Raw genomic sequence first — 24,044 nt, forward strand, 5'->3', positions numbered from 1 at the left:
AATGTTGTCATGTTTTCTGAATAAAAATGAACTAGTGTCCAAGATATGATGCTATGGGCACTGGATGACCTTCGATCTGCAGTTTATCTTTAATGGAAAATAAATTGTGGATGCTGTATAATTTATGATTTCATTAATATTTGGCCTGTTTCTTTTTCACCTTGACATTAAAGGGGCACAAACACAATAAAAACAGGTACAAAATAACTTAGATGCTGAAAAATATCAATTTTAATCATCTTAAAAAAGAAGAAAATGGAATTTAGATAAGCCTACAAATTTGCATTACATTTAGCTGTCATTTTTTAACCAGTTCAATTTTACTAATGGCAGCAGTTTATATATATATATATATATTTTTTTCTTTTTAGATCTCACTTATAAACTCTGGAAATAACATTCAGCAATCAGGATATCATACCTCCTTACACACATTCTACGGTCAACTCAACCCTCACCAGAATTGAACAGGGAACTTAAAAGGAAATTTGATTATTATTTTTGTTTTTACACTTTGCATACACAAACACAAAATAATCTGCATATATACAGTTAAATTTTTGAGAAAATAAGCTATTTGGACCATATATTTTACTTTTATATGCCATCTTTCTTTAAACAGAGCTATTTGATTACCACAATAAAGCTGAAGGATTTTAGTAATTTGATTTTGTATATATTTGAATCAGAATAAATCTTATATAAAATAATAGGGTCACCATAATTATTGCTTCTTAATTTTTAACAAAGTCATTCCCCAATGAAATCAACTCTAAACGAAGTATCAAATTTGAGATATTCTGCACAATGGTCTTGGCTGGGTTTAGGTTAAATCTGCTTGTAGTAAATGTTGCGCATTGTACAACTGTACAAACTGAAAAACACTGTCAGGTTAGGAGCGCTTTTGTGGCTCAGTAAATTCACAGCTGCTAGAAAAGGAGATAAAATTTGTCAAAACATATCACAATTACACTACATATTTATATATTAAAACATAAACAAAAATGCCCAGAGGGAACCTGCAGAAAATTAAGTGATGTGTCTATAGTTTGTTCCACATTCCTGTCCTTAGGCACAAAACATAAAGACTGTAAATCTTCTCTCTGCCAGGAACTGCTGCAGACATCCCATCAGTGACAGATCCAGCTGAAACTGAGTTCTCCTTTATAAAAAAAAAAAAAAAAAAAAAAAAAAGCAAAAAAAAAAAAGCAGCACAAACAGTGTCCAGTCTCATCACATCTTCAATATGTCCAGAAAGTACCAATACTCTCAAAGTGCCCAAACAAGAAAAATGAATCTACAAAGTCCATAAAAAGGCCAAACATTCCATGACTCCAGTAAGAAGCATGTGCTAACTCTTTCTGGCAAAACACAACAAACAATCCATGAACTCTTGAGGAAATTATAATAAAAACTGTGAAAAATATAAATATTTCTGCATGTGAAAAGTCCAAGCCCCTCCAGAGGTTTATTCAGTTAGCAGCTGTTGAAGGAGGCTCTTTTGCTGTGATTGTGGAGTTTGTGTACCTGTAGCACCTTTCTGCACACCAATAGCTCCAGACTGGTTCATGTAGGGATCGCTACCAACCAAGTTGACAGTGCATTGGACATCTGCAAATACTTGAACCTGTTGTACCTAGGGAGAAAAAAAAGATCACAAGTAATGATAGCCATGAAGTCACAAATAGTGTAGTAAATCAGACAAACAAAAAACACCAAATAATTAAACCTCTAATACTCACCTGATCATTACACATTGGACTCACAGCTGCCATGGTTCCATTACCCATCCCAACCGCTGTCACCATTGGTGGCATTGAACCGACATTTGTGGAACCTCCAGCCATTGAAACGGTAATGCTCATGTTATTATATACGCCAGGTTGTTGGAAAGTATTGGATGGGTTCTGCACAGCTTGGTGAAATATACTGTAAAAAAAAAAGTGTAATACTGTAAATACGTTTTTTTGTCTGAATTTAACACGAAGAACAGCTTTCTAGGTATATGTTTCACATTATGGTGATTCATTTTTTATTCCCTGTTAGGATAATACTGAGTTTTATATGAATCCATTCATTGTATAATCATTGCTTTATTAGTTCTTAATGCCAAGCCATGTGACCATTTTACTACTATGTGCAAGACAGCATTTAGTGGCCCAAGGACGGCCTTACCAGTTCAGGTCCAACTCATCTTGGGTTAGCCTGGCAGCCATCACAATGCCTGTCACTATGGAAAGTTGTTGCTACCATTCTATACCTGTCCAGTGACAGACTTCCTTTTGCTTTGAAAACTCTCAGTAACAACTTTAAGAGTGCAAGATTCCTTAATAATAAAAGGACTGCTGGCTGGCAGCACAGTATGGTACAGGATGATTAGTATGGCACAGAGATTAAAATGTAATCCCAGATGAATAGAGACACCCCGAATATTTAAGTCAATGCATGATGTTATTATTATGAACTGTTGTTGAATGCTCAAGGTTTGCTTTATAAATAAAAAATATGTATTAGATGCAGTTTTGCTGGTATCCCAGGGTGACTGCTACACTATGACCAGCTCGGTCCAGACATGATGTGGTTTTTTGCCCTCTTCCAGTTTAATGGGAAGAACCATTTTAGCAAGTAAACACTTCCTTGAATTGCTGCCTAAAGCTTCAGTGTAATAACAAACATTTTTAAGGATAAGGAATATTACTGCTAGAAAAAGTTGAATCAATATAAAAATACAATGATTGCCTAAGTATTTAACACTTTAGAAGCAGAAACAACTGTTGAGTGTTCATCCCTATGCCAACACAATCTTTATATGCTTAGATTGTCTAGTCTTCTTAAAAATTTGCTTAAGTTCTATGAAGATGAAAGTGGAGTGTCACTAAACTGGTCTTTCCACAAGTTTCCAATTTGATCCTAGTTTAGGCTACACTAAAACATTCATCTTATCGTTTTAAAGGCACTTTGTTTTTCTTTTGGCTGAATGTTTGATGTAGCTGTTCTTTTAGTTCCGTCATAAACCCCTTTTAGCATTTTACTTGAGAATGGGTGTTAGTTTTTACAATGGGTAATTACAATTAGCCCTAGTAATGTGTAAATGCAAATAATGGCATCAAAGCTGTAGGTGATGATAAAACTCTGCCACTAAAGGGGATGGCACTCTACGATAATGCCTTCTCTTTCTCTCCCTCTGCAGACCAGAAGGTTGACAGTTTTTCCACTGCTGATGTCCGCACCTCCTCCTATTGGAAATAGACTTAACCAGAAGAACCAACACCTTTGGTCGTGGTATCTAGACTCTGAACTGAATAGGAGGAGGAGGAGGTTGGGAGCATGCACTGATACAGCTCATTGCTGCACCCACCACATAACTCCCAAATTAGGACCCAAGTACAGCTGTGCAACAGGTGACACCTCAGCACCACACTTGTTCGGATAGACTCGCATAGTTGCCACTTAATGCTTTACCCGTGTTATATTTCTATTTTTGAGACTTCAGTTATATGGGGTTTGCCTACGGATGTCCCATAACTTCTCACTGTCTTTTCTTTGTTGTTACAACATACGTACATCTTTTTTAAAATTAGTACCATCTGCATTTTGGGTTTATAGATTAATTGGGGAGATGCTTGGAGAATATTAATAATTAGCTACGCAATCATTTCACTATAAAATTGCATTTACAATTTTTATATTCTCTGTATTAAACAAATATCTTAAAGTTACAGAGCTGAATTATCAATGTTTTAATGAAGTAAGAAAATATTTTTTATACTGGTATGTTGCTTAAAATGACAGGTTGAGCAGGCATCCACATTTTTTTTTCCTCATGATTCAAATAAACTATTAGCAAAACATTAGGTGAAGAACACATACAACCTCACCAGTTTGGTGGTACTCTGGTTTTATTCTCAATATAAAGGGTGAATTGAAGAACATAAATGAAGCAATCTGGACACTATGTATGAAGGCAGTTGTTGCAGCACTGCCCAACTGAATATGCAGAATTTCCCTACTCAAAGAACATTGTTACATCAGGCAAAGGAGGCCAGCAGTCAATCGAAGGTGCTTTTTGCTAATGGTACAAAACATAAATGAGAGAATGCAAGCTGGATACACTGTACTACAGCAGCAGCATGCTGTTTAAGCAAAACAAAATGGTCTCTTTCACACTGAAATAAAAAGCACTTTCAAAGAGATGTTGAGGATGACACACAAGTCTCTTGAAGAAAAAGTGTAAAAGTGTTAACAATGTAATACAAAACTGTGAGTCGCTGTACTGTACTTATCTATTAAGATATAAAAAACACCTTTCAACATAATCTATGGACAACATCAACTATATAAAACAGTCTTATAAGCTATGTGTTACTGTACATTGTACCTGGTGTTATAGAGCTAAATCAACTGTTCTTTATAATAATATTTTTTTTTACTTTGTTGGTTGTTCCATTTAAAATGTTAATAGAGTGCTAGTTTATTTTTCCAAATTATGCTGTCTTTCTTATTCTGAAGCATGCTCTTCAGCCAATGAAGAATCCTCACAAGGACAAGTGCCTGGCTTTCTGAGCCATGTTTCACATGGTTACAAAAAATATAATAACTCACCAAAGAAAAAGAAAAGTCAGCTTGAATTCAAGTGTACTTGCTGAGCGGTGCTGTTACCAAGCGATTCACAGTGACCTCTTAGACAGAACTTCCACCAACTATGGGATTTATTGCAAAATTGTACTGAGTGGTAAATTATTTACCTTCTGCGCATATATGCAGCATTCACATTATACAATACACAATATAGATGCAGGTTAGCAAAGTAACGCAACAAATGCCATGGAAAGCAACTCTTCTAATGCCTGCTATGTTGGAATATGGTTTTCTTCCTTTTAACCAATCAGGGAATCAGATGTAATGAGCAGAATCCAATCAGGGAATGGCCACATAATAAGCAAGAACAAATGAGTGCACAATTAGATTCTGCATTTTCAAAAAGCCCAGTTCTTGCTCTTCCACATTTTCAGAAGTGTATGTTTCTATAGAGCGTTTTCAGAAGTCTCAGTTTTCAGGGGTTAAAAACTCTGGGGTAGTGGATGAAAGGTAAAAACAGATACTAATGCCTGTGTTTCTCAATATAAATGCTTTGTATATTTATCATGACCATATGCAACTACTCTGCCTGCAAGTAGTTATCTTCAAAGTAAAGCTGTCATCTCTTGGCTAGAAAAGTTTGTGTCTCTACCAACTACAATGTAAAATGTTTTCTCTTTGGATGGGAACTGTGTCTAGGTGGAATGTTGCTCAAGACAACTGATTAGCTGCTATCAGCCTCAATGATTAGTAACATGTTTTGCTCTATATCTCTCTCACAAACACACACACACTGTGATTTCTTCTAATTGCTGGCCAATGTTTATTCCTTCCTAGTGCTGCTCATATGATAGGGTACTGCAGTCTAACTTTACAAGCAGTCTAGCTTTGCTTGTGGTAATGCTTTGCATCTGTACTACAATTATATTTCCATCATAATGTTAAGCAGTTTGCAATGAACCTTGCCACCCTTTCACTTTAAATGCTATCACAAAATGATCTAGGTTTAACATATTTAATTTTCACTGATGGCTTCTATTCTAGTTCTGGATGTAAAATGATCTGACATGTAGCTTAAATATTGTTTTCAAGTGTCAATTAAAAAAACAAAATGTCTCAAAGTAAATCTATATTAGACAATGCAACAAGGCAATAACATTTCCCACTGCAGATTTAAACATTCAGTAAGACTCCTGTTAACCATCAGGGCCAAAGACAAAAAAAGTTCAAGTACCTACCCATTACTGTATTACTACTGCTGAGCGGTACAATGTGAGATATGCACATTGGAACAACTCTCCCTTGTGCTAGCTCGTAGTGTTCTTCCCCAGCACCATGTGTAATGCCGCATTTTGAACTTGCAATGTCAGTTACATACCTTCAGTTTTAATAGCTTTGTAGTTTTGTAGCTTTCCTCTTTTTTTTTTTAATTAATCTACTTGGCCGATAAACGTAAGTGTGTGGTGTTGGAACAGTCACAAAAAACTGAAATTATGAAAACGGCAAAAATGCCTCAAGTATTGCTTCAAATTATGCATTGGGAAGAATAGCGGTGAATGATATAAAGCGTGATGCCGACAAAACTGAAAAACATGCCGAAAATGGAAACCAAGAACTGTGTTATTCTGTTTTAAAGTTAATGTTCTTCTGTAGTGTAATTTTCTTTTTAAATTCTTTTAAATTGTGTTTTGTTAATCAATTGTGATGTGCAAGCACCTTGTCATGGGCTGTGGGGGAACAGAAAGGGTGGAATGCTGTGTAAGTGATAAGACTGGATGAAGGGCTTCTTTTCTGAAAGGGGTGGATGTGCCTCTCATAAGATGAGTGACAAGAGAAGTTAGGAGAACAAGGAAGGTGTGGTGGAAGGAAGTTTTGAGAAGGGAATCCAGAGGCAATAAGCAGTAGTTTTGCAGTATATACTAGAGAAAGGCAGAACGCGAGAGGCAGGACATAAACTGATTGGTAGTGACAGCTTTCTTTTATTGTTTTGGAGGTGTGCTCTGCAACCCAGATAACAGAGTATAGGACAGGGCACCATTTGCTACAGAATTAAGACTCCAAGTAAAACATACAAAATTCCAGTACCTCTGAGTTATGTTGGCTTATTATGCTGGTCGTTACAATATTATATGGATTGATTAACTTTGTTAATACTATATTTTTTTAATATTGTGTAGTTTTGTAAATAAATACGACTATTTGCTAAACTAATCTATTGTATATGATTTTAAAGTAGCTGTTCTATTAACCATCTTTTCTCTTATCCGTCATAGCCTTGGTCCTCACCCCGGTGGATAATTGAGGTTTTATTGTATACATATTGTAATAGACAGCATGCAGGGACTGGCATCCCGGCCTGGGTCGAACAGAGATCCTCACCCAGCCAAGAAGCCACTGCAATGGAATGACTGGAGAAGATGAGTCCCACTGGGCAGCCATACCGGGTTCCGTGGGGGCCGCTGGGAGTGCTGAAGAATTTCATAATCCTTTCTTTTTGGGACTTCAGACTGACCTAGAAGTACGTCCATGGGGCTATGCCATGGCACTGGAAATACTCCCGGGTCTAACATAAAAGGAGCTGCTCAGTTTCATTCAGGGAATCAAAGTCAGGTTGAAGAGGGCAAAGCTTGCCTGAAGGAGTGAAAGTAGAGAAAGAAAGAAGAAGAACTGTATTGTGTTTGATTTATGTCCCTTTTGAAGCCTTTGTGCAAGGTATTTGTAAGAATAGACCTTTTATTTAAACCAGAACTTGTGTATGGAGCTAGTGGCCACAAGTCCCAAAAGGATATAGCCTGATGGATGTACTTCTGGGTCAATTAGAAATCACAAAAATTAAGGATTGTGAATCCCTTCAGCTTCCCCTGGTGGCCCCTATGGACTGCTCTACGGGACTACAGGTCCTAGAATGCTCTGCAGGTGTCCGTGTGGAAATCCTAAACCTGAGAGGCTGCCACACAGCATACTGGAGGAAAGAATAATCATCAATCTTAATTTCCTCCCATCCTTCTATTGCAGTAGCCTCCTGGCCAGGTAAGGATCCCTGTTGGCTATTACAATATATATAATATATAGAGTGCAAAGTTGACTGACTCTTTCACTTACTCATTAACAAAAAGACTATTTCCTATTTATTTTAAAAGCTGAAATTTGCCAAGATTGCACATCTAGGCCAGTAGGTATCCTCTAAAAAGTAAATTTTAATATATCAATATTTAGGGGTAAACCCCCTTAACACTAGAATTACCAGAGCCTACGAAAAAACTCATGGATCCGTCCCACCTTAAATCACTTCGCACCTCTCCATCAGCGTCTTTTGTCCTGTAAATGTGTCGATAAGTAGCAAGCAGCCTGCTATCACATCCCCCACCGCCGCACAGTTTTCTCAGCTCAAGTCTGTTTACCTGCGTGTCAGTTGCTTGGAGTTGTACAGAGTATGAAGTCAAGCAAAATGACACCTTTTATAAATACTATATTGTTATTTGGAACACATGCATTTCATGTGTGTTCCGTGTCTACAACAATCTATGTACAGTAAACACATCGTTAAAACGGAAACGTTTTTCATGTTTTAGTAATAATTGACAAAATGTAGACATGAAGTGTATAAAGTGTTAAGCCTGAATTCCAAATATCAAATAAACACTTTCACAAAAGGTACAAATATAACAGAACAAGTGTGCTTCTATTCAAGAATATAACTGCAGAAAAAGAACCCGCGTTAGGGTGCGATATTGACATGCATTTGCTACGACCACTTCGGTGGCGCAACGGTATCAACTTTTGACTGGTAATCAAAACTTCACAGGTTTGATCCCGGACGAGTCCGTTTTGAGAAGTGAGCTGCTCTTATTCTTACTATTTTAGAATAAAAACATACATTTGATTTCAGTCTGTAACAGCAGGTGTAAATGTATGGTACTTGTAAAGGTTAGCTTTGTTTTTTTTTTTTTTTATTCAGTTTTATTCTCTCAGTTGCGCTCATGATACCCCACTCCATTTGACACTGCTGTTTTCACATAAAGACGTGCTATAATAGAGGTGAACTCAGATCATGACAACGGTTCTACAGAATGCATGTCGCACTTTTGCCATCACTGTACTTTGAATATGTACACAGGAAGCTCTGCAGTCTACTTGTGACTTTACGCTGTAGGAAGTAAGTAAATAAATCAAAGGTAAATAAGTAAATAACAATCGATCTGACTCTTATATAAATAGTACAGCGACGGCAGCTTCCACCTTCAGCTACAGACTCTTCACTCTAGTGTTTAGATCTGGAAACTGAATAAATAAAAAAAAAAAAAAACAAAGCTAACCTTTACAAGTATCATACATTTAAACCGGCTGTTACAGCCTGAAATCAAATGTATGTTTTTTTTTTCTAAAATAGTAAGAATAAGAGCAGCTCACTTCTCAAAACGGATGTGTTCCAAATAACGATATAGTATTTATAAAAGGTGTCTTTTTTTTTTTGTAGGCTCTGGTAATTCTAGTGTTAACTGCACTTTCCCCTGCCACCACTTTGTAGTCTTCAATCTCCTTCAGATCAACTCTTCTGCATAGGATGTAATCTATCTGTGTGCATCTTCCTCCACTCTTGTACGTAACCCTATGTTCCTCCCTCTTCTTAAAATACGTATTCACCACAGCCAAGTCCATCCTTTTGGCAAAATTCACTATCCTCTGACCTTCTTCATTCCTCTCCTTGACACCATACCTACCCATCACCTCCCTGTCTCCACTGTTCCCTTCACCAACATGCCCACTGAAATCCACTCCAATCACCACTTTCTGTCCCTTGGGTACACTGTTCATCACTTCATCCAACTCACTCCAAAAATCTTCTTTCTCAACCACTGCACACCCAACTTGCTGTACATATGCACTAACAACATTCATCATCACAACTCCAATCTCCAGCTTCATAATCATTACTCTGCCTGACACTCTTTTCACCTCCAAAACACTCTTGACATATTGTTTCTTCAGAATAACTCCTACCCCATTTCTCCTCCCATCCACACCATGATAGAATAATTTGAATCCACCTCTGATCCACCTGGCCTTACTCCCCTTCCATTTAGTCTCTTGCACGCACAATATATCAGCCTTCCTTCTCTCCATCATATCTGCTAACTCTCTCCCCTTACCAGTCATACTGACAACATTCAAAGTTCCTACCCTCAGTTCCACTCTCTTTACTTTCCTCATCTCCTTCTGCCTCTGGACACGTCTCCCCCCTCTTCTTCTTCAGCTAACAGTAGCCCAATTTCTGCCAGCACCCTGTTGGCGGTCATTGTTAACCTGGGGCGCGACCAATCCGGCATGGAAATTTGTATTGTTGTCCGCATATTGATTTGTCAAAATTTTACATCGGATGCCCTTCCTGACGTAACCCTCCCCATTTATCCGGGCTTGGGACCGGCACGAAGAAACACACTGGTTTGTGCATCCCCTGTGGCTGGGTTGTAAATAATAACAATAAATGTTTAAATTTCATATTATTCCTACTGATTAGCCATTTCAATTAAAAAATACAGTGATCCCTTGCTATATCGCGCTTCACCTTTCGCGGCTTCACTCCATCGCGGATTTTATATGTAAGCATATTTAAATATATATCGTGGATTTTTTGCTGGTTCGCGGATTTCTGCGGACAATGGGTCTTTTAATTTCTGGTACATTCTTCCTCAGTTGGTTTGCCCAGTTGATTTCATACAAGGGACGCTATTGGCAGATGGCTGAAAAACTAGATTGCTTACTTTTCTCTCTCTCTTGCGCTGACTTTCTCTGATCCTGACGTATGGGGATTGAGCAGGGGGGCTGTTCGCACACCTAGACGATACGGATGCTCGTCTAAAAATGCTGAAAGATTATCTTCACGTTGCCATCTTTTGTGCAGCTGCTTCCTGAAACGACATGCTGCACGGTGCTTCGCATACTTAAAAGCTCGAAGGGCACGTATTGATTTTTGACTGAAAAACAAACTCTGTCTCTCTCTATCTCTCTCTCTCTCTCCCTGCTTCTGACGGAGGGGGTGTGAGCTGCCGCCTTCAACAGCTTTGTGCCGCGGTGCTTCGCATACTTAAAAGCCAAACAGCCCTATTGATTTGTTTGCTAGAGATTGTTTTCTCTATCTATGTGACATTCTGTGCTCCTGACACGCACTCCTTTGAAGAGGAAGATATGTTTGCATTCTTTTAATTGTGAGACAGAACTGTCATCTCTGTCTTGTCATGGAGCACAGTTTAAACTTTTGAAAAAGAGACAAATGTTTGTTTGCAGTGTTTGAATAACGTTCCTGTCTCTCTACAACCTCCTGTGTTTCTGTGCAAATCTGTGACCCAAGCATGACAATATAAAAATAACCATATAAACATATGGTTTCTACTTCGCGGATTTTCTTATTTCGCGGGTGGCTCTGGAACGCAACCTCCGCGATGGAGGAGGGATTACTGTATATACTTTCTTGTAAAATTGTGTTTTGCAGTGCCATAAACAAAAGCAGGGAAACAGAAGTCTGGGCATCTCTGCTCAAGCTGCTGACCCCGTGACCCAATCTCAGATAAGCGGAAGAGGATGGATGGATGGATAGATAAACAAAAGCAAAGTCATAAGGAAAAGAGTAAATTCATTTAATGCAGGAATGTTTTACTCATGTGTAACTATAGCATGTTCAAAAACTACAAATATTGTGTATATAAAAATACTTAGTTTTTTAGTGCCATCAATTAATCAGATGTATCAGAAGTACTATAAAGCTAAGGCCCACTGTCTAATGAAACTTCCCAGGTGAAGCCAGGTAACACAGCTAATCATATACTGTAATCAGTAAGAATAGGTGATTTAAATTGTTAACATATCTTATCAACCAATGTTTAACTATAAGCATCTTAGTCTCAAAATGAGATGTTTCTGATCCAATGTAGATATAACTGAAAAATATGGCCTATTAATCATGTAGATGCCATATGCCAAGCCTGGATATTTAATTATGGGTTAAAGTCACACTAAATCTCTCACATGAAACCGAATATACTGCCACATAGTGGGCTTGTCTATTGTACTTATTGTGAATCCTGACTGCAAAACATATGGGATGAATGATTCAAATATGAAAAAGAAGCTGAGAATTTCACTGTAAATTATATAATAAATAATCAAATACAATATGAAATCAAATTACGAAAAAAGTACTTATTGTTACAGTTTCAAGCAAAGTTACAATTAAAAAAGACTAATCTTAAGGCAGTGAGAGGACATCAAAATCATTGATATGAAAGGAAATTAGATTAAAAAAATTACAATCGACTCATGAATTAGTCAGCTAAGTAGTAATTTGATAGACTTGGAACACTTACTTGTTATCCATGTGGCCATGCTGCCAGTTTTTTAGGTCAGGTGTCTGATAACCAGAAGAAACCTGCGTTTGCTGAAGGAGGGAATTCTGTGCAGAAGAAAGATGAGATGACAGCAAGGGGCTGTTTGGGCTGACTGAAGGTGGAAAAGGAGGTTCATCTTGCTGAGTAATTCCTGAAGAACAAAAAACAATGTATCATTAGATTAACCTTGATAAACCTAGTTTTTTGGAATTAAAGGATATGAAGTATGAAATCTCATGCAAACTACATTAAACTCAGAAAAATATTAATAACATTTTTTTATACAGTTAGTATTTCTTTTTCATGTAATCAAATCTAAGCTATTTTACCTAGCTAAGTGTTCAAAGAAAATAAATGAGGGAACTATACAGTACTTAATGTCACATATTCAGTTCATTTTCTGATTAACCTTACATATATGTTTTTGGGATGTGGTAAGAAAAAAGTATCTGCAGAAAACCCCACACAGAAGGTAAATTGGCAAGTTGAAATTATTATGTGTTTGAATTAAAATATATGTGTTTGATAGTTCCCTACAATGGACTGGCACCCCATTATAAGTTGATTGCTGTTGCTAGGCTAGGTAAGGGCTTCCCACAAACCTGTACTAGACAAAAGGGTAAAAAAATGGATGGATGGATGGAAATTTTACACTATCAAATAACAAGATCTGGCACAAGAGTGAAAATCACTGAACCACTAAAGTTGTTCTTGCTGAAAAGAACAGTTTTTCTTTATTGTAACAAAATTAACACTGTACGATGACAATTGGAAACCAGTTTGCTGTGAGATTTTCAGAATATTTGTTTATTTTGTGATCAAATATTTATTATATATAATGCAACAAAAATTAATGGAAATCAAACACAAACATGAAAACACCTATACATTCAAAATCACCCTCCGACCCCTAACCCCAATCCCCCCCACCCCACCACCAAACACCAAGTAGCAGAATGCAGGCATGCACATAAATAAAAAAAAAAAAACCTCTGTAGGTATCAAGTTACAGCTCCTAACAAAGTGAGTGCAAACAAGGTGTACATAGGATTGTGAATTACAAATACTGGAGCTGGTTGCACCATTAATTATAGCAGCAGATAAATCACAAAGCCAAAGTACGTATAAAGTGGATTTACAAAACTAAAAAGATAAAAGAGTCAGGAAATTCCCAGTACAAAACTGAGATTAACTTTGTAGCAACTGTGCCCAAACAGAACAGTCTGGAAAAGAGGTAAGAGAATGTGAAGAAAAGAATAAAGGGCATATTACAGGAGAGGACATAAGAAGCAGGGGGTTTGAGGTAGCCTTTGAGTTAAAAGCCATAAATAGTGCAGAAGACTTTCATTTGAGAGGGCAGAGAATAAGAAAAAGGTTTTAAATAGGGTGAAAGGAGAGAGGAGAACGCAAAGAAATACTACAAAACCTGATAACAGACCAGAGTCTGAGATAAAACAAAAAATAGGATGAAACAGAAATTAAAAATATCACCAACAGTAATGATGCCACACTCCTTCCAGCTCAGGAATGAGATATTTCCTCTATTGAGACTGGGAATATTAAAGAAGGTAGTGTGTGAATACAGACTTGGGAAGTGACCTACAAATATCAGAATATATGTGAAAGCTTTAGAACTGAAATACAACCTTAGTTACTCAGTGGAAAATTCAGTCATAATAGTTCTTTGATGCAGAACACCAGGCGTGCTCTGAACAAAAAAACTTGACAATGACTTTTAGAAACAACCAAATTCTTCAACAAAGAAGGGCTTCATCTTGCCTGGTTAGGATGTTACAAATCTAGAAAATGCTTACAAATTTATTGTACTGTTTAGAGGCTCAAGTACTCCAAAATCAGAACTAGAACAGAAGATGCTTAAAAGGTATTAAATATAACATTAGTGAGGCACAGCAATGAAGTGTAGTGGTTAGCACAATAGGCTCAATAGGCTCATAACTTCAGAAGACACAATCTCTTTTGGTCTGTGTGTGGTTTTCTACTAATGACAGCACAGGCGCTGGCTCCTGATATATCTGAACTGGATAAGTGGATTAATAAATGGATGAAGATGGATTGATGAAGATGGATGGATGGATGAATGGATGGAAGGAAGAAAAACAGTGATCATTACAACTTCCATCTCTTGTACATGACAATAAATAAGTCTAAGCTAACTTTCAGAGGTAGCTCTTAAAAGCTGTCAAACAAAACTGGACAATTTCTCAGAAAAATCTGAAAGACAATAGTGAGCAATGCAATTAAAATCACTGAGGACCATATTCAAAAAGTGGAGGCAGAGAAAACAGTAACTGCCTATATTAGAAAATGAAGACTCCACAAAAAATCAAACACTATGCTCCTTTTTGCACAGATTGGGCTCAGTATAACAAGGTCTCACTAATGTCATCACATTTAAGCTTATGGTTACTGAATAAATACTGCAAAATATGGCATCAGACCTCTGCAAAAATGATGGGAGTCAACTGAGAGCACATCTAACTATGTGATCAAAACTCTGAAAAAATTCATTTTATTCAAAGATGCACCATTTCAACAGCAATGTGGTAAAGGTTAGGACTATATTCATAAGTAATCACAAATTAATTTTAGACTGAAATCAGACTGATCAAATTTTTCAGCATGTAAATAGTTAAGAGAGAAGTACATCTGAAGTTTTAACTCTTCTTTACAATCACCGGCTTCTCACTCACCATTTCCTCCAAACTGTTGGAAAAGGTTCTGTTGCACTGTGTTTCCAAGTTGCCCTGTTACATTTCCCATCATGTTCCTGTTAGCCATGGGTGCCCGAATTGAAAGTGGGGATTCCAGAGAACCTCCCATTTGTGAGAATATGTTGGGTGAGCCCTGTGGGTTACCAAGGCCAGTATTATAACCTGAGGGAAGTTGTTGATGTGGTGGCGGTGGTGGAGTTGGTTGTTGAATCTGCTTCAGTGCAACCCTGGGTAGCTGCCCGATTCCAATGGGATTGTTTAATGATCCCGGGGCTTGCAGTGGACTGCTGTTCAGAACCTCCTGTCGTACAGACAATGCTTTCTGTTGCAAAAGCTGCCGTTGTCTGTGTTGGAAACTATACAGCTCCCGCTGTCGTTGTGCCAGCATTTGGGCATTAATGGGCGGCTATGAAATGAGGCAGAGAATTAAATTATGAAAATGAAATTATGATAGTCATTCTAAATACAAACTAATTGCATTTCTGCAATAATTGTTTTCCATAAATCTGCTATATTGACAGTTAAATAATGAATCTGTTTTTTTTTTATTACACATCAACAGTATATTTACAGACTAAATACTACCTTTAGAAATACTCACACGTGTAGTTAACTGTGGTTGCATTCCTTGGCGCCCTTCCATAGCTGGTCCAACAAATGAACTCATTAATGCCTGCCTGTTTTGATGCATCAGCTATGTTTGTTCACATAAAGAGAGAAAACAATAAAAAATCAGAATAATTCTTAATGTTCATTTAAAGATTCAGTGATTAACATGAACAACATTGGCCATATTGGGATTCCACTTAACATCTGGGAAAATGAGTGGCAAATACATTTACCGTATATACTCGCGGATAAGTCAGGACTTGATTTTACAGTATAATTTCTGTTATTTTATAATGTCGGTCGTATAAGTCAAATGCAGAAAACTCACACTATTGATCCAAGAGATTATGACATGCTAACGCCCACCTGAGAGAGTCGCCATGGGGCACATTGCCTTTTTTTTCCTATGTAGGTGCGGCAATTCTCTGTGTCGGCACATGCTCCTAACCCCTCTCTCTCTACTGTGCCTACGTGACCACATAGTAATACCCGAACTATTCTGAAGCAACATTTGCACTGATTTGTGTTTTTTGTATCTCACACCCTCATACACCTTTATTGTAAGTGCTTCCCTTATCTACGATGGAGCGTTGAATCAGGAAGAATATATGAAGCTGGTTTTAAATTAAATGTCATTGAAGTAGCGATTGAAATTGGTAACTGCGCTGCTGCAACAAAATTCGATGCGTCTGAGAAACTGATGCGAGATTGGAGGAGGCAAGAAGATGTAAAAAAAAAAAAAAAAAAAAAAAAAAATTAAGTGACGCATTTTTGAACAGGCGTATAAGTTGGGGTCTGATTTTATGATCAATTTTTCGGGTTTCAAGACCCGACTTATACGTGAGTATATACCGTAATAATTTTGTAAGATTTTGTATTTTTTGCTCTAAATGTAACTGGGCAGTCTTTATTTATTTATTCTCAGCCTAGTCATTGACAATACCCATAGATTTATTTGTGTCTGTTTTGTTTAATAATCTGTAATGAAAAACTCATTGTGTATACATACCAGCAGACTACTATTCAGGAGAAAGTGTACCACATGTTCCAGATCATCAACACTCAGTGTACATTTCTTTTTCATTTACCGCTGAATTCAAAAATATATACATTGCCCCAAAACCGCAAAATGCTAATAACAAACAACATAAAATAGCCTTTAGTATATTATACTATTGTTATTGCTCTTCCTATTTAATGTTCTTTCTAAAATATGCAATATATATTTACAGTAAGTTAAAGTTTAGCGATTCTTCATTTTGAATGAACTTTTCATACTGTGTTCATAATGTGGAAAGCACATCAGGTTTTATACGGATAAGGTATCCTTAGCTACTAAACATTAAATCTATATGATGGCATTGTCATATGACTGAAGTTATCTACAGGGTGTTCCTTAAGTCTGGAATAACAGAGAAAAATAGCGAATTCATATATTTTTATCTTTGCAGGCCCGAGATGAAGGGGGGGGGGGGGGACAAGTCCAGATAATTATTCTCAGAGAAATAAGGTAAGTTTTCTGTGAAGAAAAGAAATGTTTGTGGAAAAAACGTTTATATTGCAATTTTTCATTTAATGTAATATTATTTGCACATTACAGTGTTCACTTTTTTTGCCCAACATTTAACTTTTTGACAGAATATCACACATTGTAGGCAAGCTTCATGACTTTTAATGTAATATTATTTGCACATTACAGTGTTTACTTTTTTCTGTCCAACATTTAACTTTATGACAGGGTATCACACCGTAGGCAAGCTTCATGGCTGGGTATCACAACCTGTTTTGCAAAAACACTGTACTACTTTTGTATTAAACCTAATGTGAAAGCAGTAAAATTGGGCAAGTCAAGTGATATGATCTGTGCAGCACAGCAAATATTACAGAGGACATCAAGATTGCAAGACAAATAGCCACTCAATTTAATATTGCTACTATAATAAGTTTTCCAAATATTAAATAAGTAAACATATTATCAAACTGTTAAATTATGCAGAGACAGCTGACCATATTTAAGGTTAACAAAATGTGAACACAGGGCACGGCAGGCACACTAAAGTATAAACAGCTACATTAATTAGGCCCGCTTGTATTGGTTTAGTTATGTATATGAGTGTGCCCTGGGATGGATTGGCACTCCCACTGATACTTTTTTTTTTCTTTGCACCCGGTGTTATCCATACATGCTCCAGCTTCTTCATACCTTGACTTTGGATTATGCAGCTTCAGAAAATGGAAGTCATGAGGAAGCTCTCTTACTTACCATAATGATGTAAGATCTGATATTCAGATATTACCTCAACCATTAATTCAGTCCAGTTATCCATTTTAGGTCTCAGGGAGCTGGTGTCTACCCTTGCAGTATTTGGCACAGGGTGGGAATCAACCATGGACAAGGTGTCAGCCTATCACATCAATACAAGTCAATTTTTGCTTAGGGTCTAATTTTTTTTATTATACCAATCCATATTACTAACCGAGAATGCTAAACCGGATGATGGACGCAGGCACATCCGGCAATGGGCCGTAGCTGCAAAAAGACGTACTGCGCAGGCGCAAAAAGAGTCCGCGAGGGTCGGCTGAGGAGCCGAGAAAGGCGGATAGAAGAGGGCGAGAGAGGCGGACAAGACCACAGAAAAAAGGAGTGAGCACAGGAAAAATTGAGAAATGAGGCGCAAAGAGCACCGAAAAAAGGAAACGGCACATAAAAAAGTATTCAAACGCAAGCAAAGCACGAAACACATTGCACACGAAACTAGACCCAAAAAAAAAAAAAGAGGCTCGCGCACAACAGCAAGGCACCCCCCCCCTACAGGCACCGGACGGGACACACACCAAGAGGGGGATTCAACAAGCCCATGGAACACAAAAAAAAGAACACAAAACCACCCCACAGACCCTACAAGCAAGGGACGGGACACACACAAAGAGGGGGATTCAACAAGACACAGGAACACAAAAAGAAAGAAGACGCTCGCGCGACAACAATCCTCAACCCCCCCCCCCCCCCCCCCCCCCCCCCACACACACACATCCATAAGAAGTGACACCCAAAGCCACATATTCTAAAGTGAACGTCAACACCTTCACACTAGACAGCATAGGTGTCAGCATTGGTGGATCTCCTTACAATAAAGCACTATTAACCGTTCAACTGCAGAAAAAGAAACATATTAACAGTGACTGCGATCCTTCTTATTACTTATCCATATTTCGCATGCTGAGAAAGAAACAAGTCATGAATACACGGTCACGGGTACAAAACGAAAAGGAAAGGATAACAGGAACAAACACACGAAAACGAAAGAAACAACAAAATAGACGGCTATGCAGCATAGGTGGATCTCATTACAATAAGGCACTATTAACCGTTCAACCGCAGAAAAGGCTCCATATTAACAGTGAGTGCAATTCTCCTTATTACTTATCCATATTTCTAAAAGAAGAAATGTCTCGACTCCAAAAACGCAAAGCTCAACTAAAGCTTCTAACTAACGATGTACCTAAAAGTAAAAACTTTATGAACTGCATTAGATCCTACAATGGTTCATTTGCTTTTGCATATACCGGAGTAAATATCAGGCCACCAAAAGGCAATGGCCCATACTACTTTCGCATATGTGCACAAATACTGCATCGCATTGGAACAGTGCACCCTGAAACAAATCAACAACGCAAATATGCACAAATCTACATCCTAGATCCACATGACGCAAACTATCAATCAAAGTGCTGCATCGCAACAGGCACGGATTCAAAACGAAACACCTCCCGTCTCGGACATACGTTAATGGCAGCGAAGGCTACAACGGGCTTCTCACACAGCACAGGCAAATCGATTACAGCTCCAAAACAACACGTCCCAAATACTACACATGCAACAACGCGCCTCTCAAACGGCACAAGGAAAACATACACCAGGAAAATTCATTCGGATTAATGAATGTCATTTGCAATCATTGTCATTCAGTTCACTTCCCTGAAGAAACAACTGGAAATACAAGTTATACATTTACACGTTGTTGTCAAAAGGGTCAAATTAGACTGCCTTCTTTACATTCATATACTGAATATCTACAGAGGCTTATAACTGACGATGTACCTGAAAGTGAAATCTTTATCAACTACATTAGATCCTACAAATCGGTATCCACTATGAACATTAACGGTGGCACTGCACGTGACATCCGTCTTGAAAAAATGTTGTTTATTGATGAATGTTCAATGGCATGAAGTCACTTACTCAACACCATTCATAAACTTCTACAAACGTTTATGAATAATAATATTCGATTTGGAGGAAAGGTACTTTTATGAGGAGGAGATTTTAGACAGTGATTAGCTATTCTTCCAGATGCCATGCACTCAGCTATTGTTCAGTGCACCTTAAAATACGCAGACAATTGGCATTGCTTTCAAAAGATACAGTTAGTAAAAAAGATACGATGTCCAGAACCAGATCATAACAATTGCTTATTACAACTGAGAGATGGTACACTCACTAATACAGCTGGACTTCAGGCACATATTATTACAATTCCTCAAGCCTTTATCTGCGACAACTTAGTTACAGAGACATTTCGAACAGCAATCTCATTAGACCAAATGCCCCTTTTAACACAACGCACTATATTATGTCCAAAAAATATTAATATGGAAAACATTAATACCCAAGTCATTCCATTACTTCCTGGAGAGACACAACTCTTTCTAAGCTCTGACAAACTTGACTCTGATCACAACAATAACCATCTTCATTGACCTTACAAGTTCTGAGCTGGAATTACCTTTTACACTTAAACGGCGTGTACAAAGAAATTTTCAAATAAACCTTTACACTGTGTCACACACTTTATTGTTTGCTTTCTATTTGCATCATCTACACCGTCACACTATTCTATATCTCATTCATACATCACGCTCTTTGTCATTCCCAAAACCAGGGGTTGGCGAGCGAAGCGAGCAGGGGGCGGAGCCCCCTAGTTTTGTATATGCAATAATCACAGGGTTTAAGATTTACTTTGTCCCATTGTACTTAATAAGTACATGAAAAATTTAGCATAAGTTTTTTTTCTACTTGAATTCTTATTTAAGGTAACTAATGTGCTACATTTGAGAAAAAAACCTAATAAATACAGATTAGATTAGAAAATGTCTGCTCCTATAGTATATTAAAATATGTTTTGGCAATTTCAGTTAAAGGATTTGATCCTGACGTCACTAATTTAGAATACCTTCTTGTGCCACATGACCACAATTTTCCTTGGTTTCTTGAGAAGGTGCAAGTTATCTGTTCAAATAATGTGCAATAAAATCAACCTGGTTGGTTTTTGTTCATTAATTTAGTCCAGTGAATGCAGGAAGTAAATTAAATAGCTTTCATGATTGAAATCTAAGTACAAGAGATTATTTGTCAGCCATTACATTTAAATATAGAATGGACTTCAATTAAGATTTTAGATTAAAAGAAAAAACATTGTTTTATTGTCATACCTGCTGCTGTCCCTGGATCCTTTGTTGGAGCTGAAGCCGAAGCTGATTAGGCATACCAGGCGCTCTGGCGATGACAGGTCGTGGAGGTATTCCAACTGTCCCAAGCATACCTGCCCTTGGAGTCCCAAAACCAGCACTCTGTTGTTGACTTAGATCAGAAGCGAATTGGGGAGACCCAGTATGAAACTGTGTAGGATAACTTGTGGGCTTTGAATCAATGAGTACAGGGACTGAAGAAGTGAGCTGAGATGGCAAATGATCTGGCACTGAGCTTATACAGCCACCCTGAAAGAAAAATGACCAATTTTGAGTACAAAAACAGGATCAGTTTTCTAAAAGTTTAACTGGAATAGTTTTAAATCAATATGGCATAACAAGAATTAATCGGAGGCTAAAGCATAACACGGTTAATGATGACACAAACAATTGACAGACAGCTACTTAAAATTTTAAGGCTCAAATATCTAATATTTCATCAGAATATTCTGAAAGAGAAAATGTATTGGATGTAACAAAATAAATTAATGTTCTAAAATAAAAATACTTTTGAAAATGCATATTTTCATGTATCCATAAACAGTATCTCTTCTTATTACAAGAAGCGGTTTAAACATTCACTACCTACCCAAGCAGTTACTTGCTATTTTAGCAAATTACTATATACAATGATTGTGCAGCTGGCTATTTGATAGTATGTTTAACAACTTTAATTGCACTATGGCACATGACTTTTAAGAACTATTTTGATTTATGCAATAATGTGTAGCAATTCACAATAAAGTACATATGACAATAAAAAGGGCAAAGTCAACATTGGTCAAGTGTGATACATAGTATGATTAAAATCTCTGCAATGAATAAATTTAAAAGTACAGGGTGGAGCATAAAGATCTCCCACATTTTGAAAGAGTATAAAAAATGAATGAATTCCTTCAAATCCTCAAGAGATCAAGGACGAGGTTTGAAAACCTTATCCTTTAGGTATCCCCAAAGAAAAAAGTCACATGGGCTTAAATCTGGTGACCATGCAGGGGAACATTTCCCTCAACACTCCGAGTGAACATCATGCTGTGTGAGCTGTGGCCCTGTCCTGTTGAAACCACACATGTTCTGTATCCACATTGTCCAGTTTGGGGCACAGAAATGTCTCCAACATTTCAACGTACCGGTTGGAGGTCACAGTTACTGTTGCACCACCTTCCTCAAAAAAGTACGGGCCGATCACACCAAAGTCGGCAACTGCATACCAAACAGTTACACGAGGAGAGTGGAACGGTCATTTGTGGAGTTCATGAGAATTATGTTCAGCCCAGATACGAAAATTCTGCTTGTTTATGGCTCCACTGATATGGAAGAGAGCCTCATCGCTACTCAGAAGAAAAGCTGCAGCAGGAGCCTTTTTAAGGCTCTGCAGTTGGCATGATCTCTTTCACTTAATTCTTGAGCCAATATCATTTTGTAAGGATACAGTTTTAAATCGGCAGGCAGAATCCTCCTCAAAGTCCGACTTGATATTCTCAGTGCCATGGCATGCTTACGAGCGGAACACCTTGGCAATTGCTGAATGGATGCTCTTACTGCTTCCACAGTCCAACTCACGATTGGTACTGAAAATGGTAGAGCCTAACCTACCGAATAAGACCTACCCCACCTCTCTACTCCCACTACAGCCCGCACAGTTCTCCCTCAAAATGTGGGAGATCTTTATGCCCCACCATAAACCTTCAGAAATAAATTAATTAGGTTTTTTCACCAACTTTCCTTATTTTAAAAACTAAAATGAATGCTTTTGCTGTACTCATTTTTATCTAATATCTTTCAGAAGATGGAATCAACAATATTGAAACAGAATAATAATAAAAAATAAACAAAAACACACTTTACATTGACAGTAACTGATTTGAGTCTGAGTGCATCTAAAATCCTTGTCCTATGTTCCCAGAGTGCATTTCCATGGAGAAACAGTACCATGAGATTCATATAACAGTGTAAAAGAACTGATGGGAGACACCGATTTGTATAGTGCTCATGTGAGTTTAAAACAAATAGCAGAGCCATGCAGTTCATGTAAAACCCCTGACAACTTTTAAAAAGTATCCTGGTGAGATGCAGAAGCAACGAAGAAATCAGGTGATCAAATAAGGTAAATGTACCGAGTAGAAAAGAACTCAGATTTCATAGACAAAGTGGAAGTATCTAGAGGAAACAAACTGCTGTAACATGCTCCAGATGCAGACACTACTGTGGCCTACAGCAAGCCATTCTTGACAAAACCCATACAAACACATTCGAACAATGTTAATAAAAAGTATATGTTATTAAATGTGTATCTTTAAAGAAAAGAAAAAAAACATGTCATAAAGCAAATAACAAATAAGCCAAATGCTCCAACGTATTTGTAGTAGCCCACCTGAACAAGCTTGTCTATCCCTAAAGCTCTATCCAGTTCTTCTAGCTCACTCTCATCTGTCCCACTGAGAAAAGATACAAGTTCTTCAAGGAGAGCCTTTTCATCATTTCTGCCTTCAGGGGTGGTAGGGGGACAAAGCAGTTCATCCAGGGGAGATGTATGGCAAAATCTATAGACACATTATGAATATATTTACATTGTTATCAAAACTTCAGAATTTCTTCTAACATTTAAAATATTTATGCCACAAAGGAAGATAAATGAAGAATAATCAATAATTTTTGTTGAATATCTCAATGTTTTTTATTTTGGAACGAAATGTGATGAGGCTTTGCTTGACTTTTTAAACAACAGAATGCTAAAATATTAATTTCCAGTTATCACTCTTATATCAATTACATTGGTACTCAGCCAGAATTTTCAAATGGTGTGAATGTTGTACATAATTTCAAAAATACAAATGTACAGTCGGATATAATTGTCTCTGCAGTTAAAAAAAATCTATTCCTAATAAAATAAGTATGCCCAGTACTACATTGTTTTCATAATTTTAGTTTAGTGATGTTAAATGGACACGAGAACAAAAACAAAGCGCACAACATTCAGCTGTTCAGCTGATCTAGGTGCTTTGTTTTCAGTTTTTGTGTCAGAAAATCCAGCTTTATGCATAAACACATTTAAAGAGCAACATAGTGTTTGTTTCAGAGAGTACCAAACTACAGATAAACATGAAAATAATGGTAAACATTTACTGAACAGTTTGGCCCCCATTCAATATTATTAGACAATGGAATATATTTAATTTTATTTAAGAATAAAAGTCCTTATCATTGCCAGTTT

At 37.3% G+C, this 24,044-nt stretch overlaps 1 protein-coding gene across 1 annotated transcript in view; it reads right to left on the reverse strand.

Annotated features, from left to right (window-relative positions):
* Positions 1–210: 210 nt before the first annotated feature.
* ncoa1 (nuclear receptor coactivator 1) overlaps positions 211–24,044 on the reverse strand; it is a 222,210-nt gene continuing 198,376 nt past the window's right edge. The window contains exons 15-21 of the mRNA XM_028797185.2: positions 23,205–23,373; positions 20,795–21,079; positions 15,294–15,386; positions 14,672–15,098; positions 11,940–12,111; positions 1,743–1,929; positions 211–1,636 (exon numbers count right to left, since the gene is read on the reverse strand). Coding sequence (XP_028653018.2) covers positions 1,469–1,636; positions 1,743–1,929; positions 11,940–12,111; positions 14,672–15,098; positions 15,294–15,386; positions 20,795–21,079; positions 23,205–23,373 — 1,501 coding nt within the window. The 3' untranslated portion in view covers positions 211–1,468. The remainder of the gene's footprint in view (positions 1,637–1,742; positions 1,930–11,939; positions 12,112–14,671; positions 15,099–15,293; positions 15,387–20,794; positions 21,080–23,204; positions 23,374–24,044) is intronic.

This window comes from Erpetoichthys calabaricus, chromosome 3 (genome assembly GCF_900747795.2).
Source record: "Erpetoichthys calabaricus chromosome 3, fErpCal1.3, whole genome shotgun sequence".
NCBI lineage: Eukaryota > Metazoa > Chordata > Cladistia > Polypteriformes > Polypteridae > Erpetoichthys > Erpetoichthys calabaricus.